At 43.5% G+C, this 8,428-nt stretch overlaps 1 protein-coding gene across 1 annotated transcript; it reads right to left on the bottom strand.

Moving 5' to 3' along the window:
* Nucleotides 1-579: 579 nt before the first annotated feature.
* DDIT4L (DNA damage inducible transcript 4 like) lies at nucleotides 580-5,561 on the bottom strand. Its single transcript, XM_065907496.1, has 3 exons — nucleotides 5,372-5,561; nucleotides 4,924-5,065; nucleotides 580-3,068 (listed from the first exon to the last, which is right to left on the bottom strand). The coding sequence occupies exons 2-3, from the start codon at nucleotides 5,012-5,014 to the stop codon at nucleotides 2,578-2,580; spliced, it is 582 nt and encodes a 193-aa protein (XP_065763568.1). The 5' UTR covers nucleotides 5,015-5,065; nucleotides 5,372-5,561; the 3' UTR covers nucleotides 580-2,577.
* Nucleotides 5,562-8,428: the final 2,867 nt, after the last annotated feature.

The following is an 8,428-nucleotide window of genomic DNA, read 5'->3' as shown; positions in this document are numbered from 1 at the left end:
GGCTGATGTGAGGAGTAAATGTGATGGTTTATGTAAAGCACCTCAAACAGTTAGGCAGCCTAGATGTAGCAAGTCTTATTAAATGTGAGTTATGTAGTGTGAAAAATCCAAAGTAATGACATATATTTGAGGAGACAGAAAAGATAGGTGGACAAGATTAAAAATTCAAATTGATGAATAATTGTGGAATTAGAAAGATGTGTTGCTCTAATAGGATATTCTGGTAAAAATTAAAATACATACTGGTCTTACCATCTGATGTATTTGTATCCGGCTCTTAGGAAAACTACAGAAAAAGCCTATACACAGTGAGTTTTTTTTTGAAGACAGTTGCCAAAGGAGCTTAAATTATTAATGTCTTCCATGAAAAGTATTATTGTATTTGAAAAACTATGAAGTGAACGACTCTTTGATACATAAGCACATGCAATTTATAACTAGAATGTTATAATGAAGGGTACAAATAGCCTTTGTCAAAATGTAGATAAATAATTGTTCTAAAAGTTTCCCTCAAATGCTGCCAAATATATTTTAAGGTGATCATTGCATAACTCAGAAAAGACAAAGTGGACAAGAGAATTAAAAATATACACTTCTTTATTGTCAAAATTGACAAACTTAATTTCCTTTAACAGGAATATTAATTTAAGGGTCTCTATAAAGCCATCACTATTTTGTGAGTATAAAAGACAAGGGTCAAAGACAACTGTTAGTGGGAAAAGGACAACAATTCTACACACAGGCCAGATTCCTCACCCACAGAATCACAATGACCTTCAGAGCCCTAGGCAATAATAGACATGCAATACCAACTCAACTGATCTTGGCCCAGTCTGGTAAGATTGGCTTTGTGGTATCTTTCCAAGCACTTGAATAGTTCCATTTGTTAGAACACTTGCTGATTTGAACAGTGAAATTTTAGATCATTTATGGGATTAGAAACAGGATCACATCTGCTTTTGAACTACACTAGGATGAACCCATGGTCCCTACAATGCTGGCCTCAGGTATGTAAAGTCCTGCCAATAGCTTGGGCAGGAGACCTAAATAAGCTCCTGATCCATGACCGACAGCAAGGATGTGAAGGCCTTCCTGAACGAACATTATAAAGTGGAGGCTATGCTTTCCCCTTAACATCAAAAGATAAAGATCTAGCTAGTTGGAACAAGAGAAAAAAATAAAGGCCTTTATTGTTCCCTAGGGACAGGTGTCCAAGGATGAAGAAATCTGGGTGTGCATGTACTGGTTATCTAGATCACAATTTTAATACTCTAGTCTATACTATAAACCAGATGTGTGTGTGCATTAAGTCACTTCCGTCATGTCCAATTCTGTGTGACCCCATGAACTGTAGGCTGCCAGGCTCTTCTGTCCATGGGATTCTCCAGGCAAGAATACTGGAGTGGGTTGCCATGCCCTCCTCCAGGGGATCTTCCCAATCCAAGGATCAAACTCAACTCTTTTATGTCTTATGCATTGGCAGGTGGGTTCTTTACCACTAGTACCACCTGGGAAGCCCATAGACCAGATATCCATAGCCAAAGGAGACCTTGTAAATAGGCCTATCTTAAAAATTAAAAGTGGTGGTGTGCAGCTATCTTTGAATTTTCAGGTTAAGGAAGTTTCCTTCAGATCCCAGGAAAGGCCAAGGATGAGATAACACTGATATGGTGAGACAGTGATATCTGAGATTAAGTATATGTAAAAGTAAAATGGAGCTAGATTATCAAGTGAATGAGAAAGGAACCCGAACTCACTTATCCTTGTATACACTCACCATTCACTCAATAGAAGAGTAAACAACTACATGCAAAAACCCAGCATTTTCCATTTTTCTAGTTTAAAAATAAAATTAAATACGTATGAACTAGAAAAACTGATCATGTATTGTACCATATTATTTAAAACAATACTCTGGTTACTGAAATGGTAGCTCAAGTTTTTACCACCTCTTTGAAACAGAAGAGTGGAGAGGATGCAAAGAAACAGAAGTTTGTAACTCTGTTCTCAATGCAAGATTCCGTTTTCACTTTTGCATGAGGTTAGGATCTAATTAAGCTCACCCACTTAATTCTATCCTCCAGTATAAGAACTCTTCAAATTTGAGTAGGGGCAGGAAATGGGTAGTATGAGCTTTTGGAAATTTCGATGGGCCAAACAGCATTCATTTAAGATTCTGTGATTGAGAGGATCACACTGAAAACTTGCAGAAAAAAAGCCATATAAAAATCAAACTAGGCAAAGTGGGTTTCTACAGTCTATTAGCAATACTACCTGGAAAACTTGTGGAGTCAAATAAAAAACTAACATGTACTGCTGCTTTTCTTTCCTTATGCTATTCCACTCCATTTTATAAAAACTGCGGTAAATGCAGACAATGTACTCTCTCGCTGGTCATTTCTCAATAGCCCCAAATAAGCCCTTCAGTTGGGGTGGCTGTGAATATGAAACACAAGGAAGATGAATTCAGTTTGGTGTGCCTTGCGGAGAGCAGGCAAGGCAAACTACAATGACTTTGGGCGGCTGTGAAGTTTTTATTATCCAATCATAAAAAGGACTCTTTCAAGTGCTTCCCTTTTAGCACTCTTCAATGACTGTTGTGCCAATCAAGGAGTAAAGCTTTTTCTTAACAAGTCGGAATCCTGAGCTCAAGATCAGAGTTCGCCTGAGGCCAGAGGAGAAGCGACCTCGGCTAAAGAAAAAATCCCTGAAGCTCGTCCATGAGCAGGTCTCCTGCTTAAACACAAGGGTGAGCTCAAAGGTGGGCACCACGCTTGAATCACACACAATCCTATCCAGCTTTTTACATACATTTTCAATTTCCAAGTTCACGTGCATAACACAGCCCCGCAGACCGCAGGGCTCTGTGGAGGAAAGTCTCAGGACGTCTTGAGCAATCCTCTGGGTCAGTTTCTCAGGAACAAGGACTCTGGAGCAGCCAAGTTTGGTGTGCTTAGATTTGGACAGACAATTCTCCAGCATTTTAACCAAACTCTGGCAAGTTGTCTCCTCAAATACCACCTCATTGAGGTTGGGCTCAGGAACAACATAATCCCAGTAGTCAAAATCTGTGGAAAATGGAAGTTTAAGATTAAAACAAACAAAAACAAACCCAGGAGCAGGAAAAATACACCCAGATTTGGCAACACTGTTTATTTCTATCAGATCTACTTGTTTTAATATTTGTTTGGAAGTCATCTGATCCCACTTTGCTGTTAACTTTCTTTGTAATAAAGCAAATCAATTGACCTGAGACTGAAAGTTCATCTATGAAATAAAGGTTTTGATAAATAGGGTAGGTAGGCTATAACCATTTTTCAATAAATTTATATGCGTATATACACACACAATCTTAAAGACTATGGAACCAAATCTATTCATGGCTATTTTAGAATACCAGTGACCTTCTTTTCTTTCTTGCTCCCTGATTTGCTTACGGGGGTTTTCAAGTTTTCTTTTATAGAGACCATGCATTAGGTTTGGACTAAAAATGTTAGTAATATTTTTGGACGAAGGATTGTTACCTTCTAAGAATTCATTCCTTATTGTAAAACAGTTTTTTTTTTTGCTATTATTCTTCAGTGATGAACTTAAAATGACCTTGATGATGAGCTATATTAAACATCAATTAAGTTTGTATTTTCGTTAAAAGTCTTTACTGGAATGACCTGTGGATCCCAATTTTAGCTTCAACCTCTTTGATTAAAAATTGCCCACAGAGAAGACTTCTGAGGTTCGCAAGGATATTTATAACTGGCTGGGTGGTTTTTTTTGGAGCCAAGCAAAACAAAATAGTCCTAGGAAAACAAAATTAGATTTGCTCAAAGGAAAAGAGATAGCTCTGCATTTGGTCACCTACCTTCCAAATTAATCCTACCCCTTGGCAGGATGCCACACCACACACACAGTCAGCTGAGCAGGTCACAGGCAGATGCCCTGTGGGCTCCCTGCCTGAAGCCTACTGCACCTTTGTTGGCTACTTCATCACTTATACACTTAGATCACTGTGTGTGTGTGTGTTTAATAAAACGAATGCACTCCAAACTATAAGGCTCGTCTTTTTTTTTTTTTTTTAATCTATGTTGAAGACAGAGAATTTTAGAGCTTTGGCCTATAAAATTAGATCATCAACCACTTCACCTTCTAAATGAGGAAGGCCCAACGATATTAAGCAATTGATCTATGTCCACACAGATCCTTAGTGGCAGCACAGCATGTTAATTTAGAAACTGTTGTTTAAAATTACAAAACAATATGTCCAGCATCACTGCAGTTTTAAAGCTTCCCTTTGGCATTAAAAAATGAAATAATGGGTATATCCACAAATAGAATACTACTCAGCAACAAAAAGGAACACATACTGATAAATCAACAGCATGGAAAAGATCTCAAAATCATTAGGTTGTGGGAAAGAAACCAGATACAAAGAGTACAAATTACAGGACGCATCTGCATGTAGTCCTAGAGGTAAAAGTAATCTGTAGTGACAAAAAGGAGATCAGTGTTTCCCTGGAGACAGGGGAGAGGGAAAGTGGGTAAGCAAATGGTTATGTGGGGCTTTGGGGGCAGAAGGTGACGGTACTGGTTACACAGGTGAATACATTTGTCAAAACACGCATAACTGTATACTTAAAATTCACCATAATTTCACAGTCATGTAGGGTAGGGACCTGTATAGTTTTTAATCCCAAGGAGTCTATCAGCCACAGACTAGATCAGGTAGCCCTTGGGATTTTGTTTTTTGCTTCTTTTGATTCTCACTATCATAGACAGACGATGCTGTTTTAAAGCATCTCTTTAAGATGGATTTTACCGCATCTCTAAAATTCAAGGACAGGGTCGACACGGCATGCCCGCCAATCTTAATCCAACCAGGGAATGCGGCCTTTGGAGGGAAGAGAGGTAGGCGGTTGGGAAACTCACCATTTAGTAGGCTTCCCGGGTGGAAGCCATGGTCCAGCAACTCTGAAATGCTGGCCGGGTTCTTACTGCTCAAACTGCCAGTTGCAACCATGGTCAACGGCTCTGTTTCCCTCGCGGGGCGGAACGCGGCCTTTCCGGGGCGCTAGAAAAAGGAGGCAAGAAGGACAGATTTGCAAAAGCAAGCAAGACGTGCAGGAGCTCCTAAAATGCCCAGCGTTCCCGGAGCGAACAAGGCGAGGCATTCATTTTCCAAAGGGGTGGAATCGGCCTCTGCAACTCAGGTTCACAAAACCCCGGGAGCAAAGACGCCAACTAACAGCCGCAATCTTCAACTAACTAAAAGTTGGCAAAACTCGGAACCGACGCGCCCCGCGGAGCTCACCCCTGAGCACAGACGAGCGGAGGCCCCCGCCCCGATTCCTCCCACCCAGGCAGCCCCCGGCCTCACTTGCTGCGGGTGCGCGGGGGCCGACGCGCTCGCTGGTCCAGCAGCGGGTAAACCGAGGCCGGCCCGGTCTCCAGGAACCCCCTCCCTCGGGGGCTCAGCGACCTGCGGGCCCAAAGAGCCACCGGCACCTTGCTCTCCCCCCGCCCCGCCGGTTCAGGCTCCTCCGAGCAGCATCGCCGCGGGGGCGGCGAGCACTTTATAACTCGGCCTCCTCACCCGGCCCCGGCCCGCCCACCTGCACCGCCCCGCCCCGGGCCCGCGCCCCGCCTCCCCGGGCTCCGGTTGCATCTCCGCCCGCACACTTCCAGCCGCCCCAGGCGAGCCGCTGGGAGTTAAGGAAAAGTTTGCGGCAGGGTTGACACCTGTTGTTTCTTGGGTGGGCCACGGGTCACCACGAGTGCAATCCTGGGTGCGCGACTCGCCCCAAACTGATGGCTCGCCTCCGCCACCAACCTGGATTCTTTGGTGCGACCCCTCTCCCCAGCGTGTGCACACACACACGCTCCTGATGGCCTTGGTGAGGTTCTGTCTCGGGGAAGCGGGAAGCTTTCTGACCTTTGTCTATGACCGTGACCCGAGTCTTTGCTCTGACATGCCGAACACTTTGCTTAAATATGTTTAGCTGTTCAACGGGCATCATGTATGCACTTCGTGCTGGCCTCTGACGGAGTCAATTCTACTCCGCGTCGCGTCCCAAGGCTTCTGTACCATCCTTCCCCGCACGCGGTCAGCTCTAGCTTGCCTTCCCGCATCCAAGACTCCCCAGCCTGGGGTCTTATCTGCACCTTCCTAGCGTTTCATCTATGACTAATGCTTTTTCTTCGGGAGAAGGGTGAGCCTGTTACTCTTCTAATTAGACCTGGCTCCAGAGCTCCAGCAGCTTGAATGAAGGGGAGTTTGCCAAGAGACTAAACAAAACCTTTAGTTGGTAGCTTTATTCCTAGTTTTTTTTTTTTAAACAGAATCTCCATAATGGCTGTATCAATTTACATTCCCTCCAACAATGCAAGAGGGTTTCCTTTTCTTCACACCCTCTCCGGGATTATTGTTTGTATATTTTTTTGATGGTGACCATTCAAACCAGTGTGAGGTGATACATCATTGTAGTTTTGATTTGCATTTCTCTAATAATGAATGTTGTTGAGCACCTTTTCATGTGTTTATTAGCCATCTGTCTGTCTTCTTTGGAGAGATGTCTGTTTAGTTCTTCTGCCCTTCCTGCAATTTAAAAAAAAAAAAAAGTGGGATTTTTGCTGCTTCCAGTACCAGGCTAGGTTTCTGGGAGCAGTTGTGGTTCGCACGGAGCGAAGTTCCTGGCCAGCCCCTTTAGGGGAAGGAACTTGGGCATGGGCAGTCTTGAGGGGCTTGGGGGAATAAAGACACAGTGTTTTATATCCCTGTGAAGCTTGATGTCCTGTTCTGAACCTGAGCGAGCAGTGGAACAGAGGAGCTGGGCAGGGTCAACACCCTGGCACATCCCATCAGCAAGAAGCTCCACGTTCTGTGTTCTTCCACAGCGCCTAAGCCTGCCTGGTCACTCTCTGGTGTGCCAGTAGGAGATGATCTGGTCAGAGCGAGCTTTCCCAAAGACAAGTGGGTCAGGAGAGGTGGGTGGTGGGTCAGGAGAGGAAAGGGAGGGGATGCTTCAGGGAGAAGACTTCCTACAAGTAGGAGGTGCTACCTTTGGCTCCCAATCCTGTAACCTACAAGGATCTGTAGGTTAGGTCCTTGAGAAGCAGTTTCAGCTGTCCAGGTTAAAAGCTCTTCTGCAGTAAAGCAACAGCAGAAGGGGTAAGGAAGGTATGACAAACAGATCAGTAGCAGGACACTGGGAGGCGGAGCAGCAGAAATTAAAGCCAGCTCCACAGTCCATTTTTAACTCGGTTCAGGCAGCTGTGCTGCCTGAAGGTCAGGGAGCCAAGGAAGGAGATGCTGATAGGCAGATTTCCACTTCTACTTCAGCAATAGAAAACTGCCAAATAGACAAGCCCGTTTAAGCCAAGCACTTGCAGTGGCAAGTGTGGTCAGGACCGATGGATGGTCAAGTCGGGGACAGCAGCTGCCTGGCAGCTGGGGGTAGGGTCGGGACACCACCCTCCTTATCTGGGTGGCAGTGCCAATAAGGCTCACCTGCTTCTAAGGAGAGTAATTAGGATTGATATAAAAGGTGATGTGAACGTATACTGGTGAAGTAAAGAAACGACCCATTTCAATTTCCTTAGGATATTTAGGCATAGGGCTTCTCAACTGGCTCAGTGGTATAGAATCTGCCTGCCAAGCAAGAGACGCTGGTTAGAGATCCCTGGGTGGAGAAGATCCCCTGGAGGAGGAAATAGCAACTCACTCCAGTATTCTTGTCTGGAGAATTCCATGGACAGGGGAACCTGCAGGGTTATAGTCCGTGGGTTTGCAAAAAATCAAGACGCTGAGTCACTGAGCACGCATGCATAAATTAAGTACTCCCAAAGGGCCAGAAAGATTATTGAACCTTATAGAAAGTAGCCGCTACTCTCAGCTCACCTGAGTAACTGAAATTTTGCCAAGTCCTTGGGGATTTTACCACAGAAAATAGTTTACTTATGTATGAAAGATGAATAATGTAATTTTTTAGCTAAAAGGGCCTTGCTTTCAGAAATTATAGAACATAAGAAATTACTGACATAGAACACAGTTCCTGGGATAATGAGTGGAGACTGTCTTTTAAAAATCTACTTAAAAAGGTAAAAAATCCATTCTTTCTCTGGTTTGCATGTTTTCAGGGTTAAATGAACAGAGCTGATTTTTCCAAAGGAACTATAGAACAGACTTAGGAAAAACTATTAAGTGCCACAATAGTCTTGTCACAAGATAACACACTTAGTGTGTTAGAGTTTGTACTGTTGTGAATACAATTAATTATTTACAACTGAAAGTTGATCACATTGGAGTACCTCAGGTGTTTACCAGATACAGTGATGAAGTTTATTTCATTACCGTTTTGTTATATCCTTTCTAATTAATATTATAAAGATAGGGAGGGTACTTACTGGAAATAACCATTGTATATGAAGAGAAAAT

This window comes from Muntiacus reevesi, chromosome 16 (genome assembly GCF_963930625.1).
Source record: "Muntiacus reevesi chromosome 16, mMunRee1.1, whole genome shotgun sequence".
Classification (NCBI taxonomy): Eukaryota; Metazoa; Chordata; class Mammalia; order Artiodactyla; family Cervidae; genus Muntiacus; species Muntiacus reevesi.
Note: the sequence above shows the minus strand (reverse complement) of the source record. Positions and strands in the feature narration are given on the sequence as shown.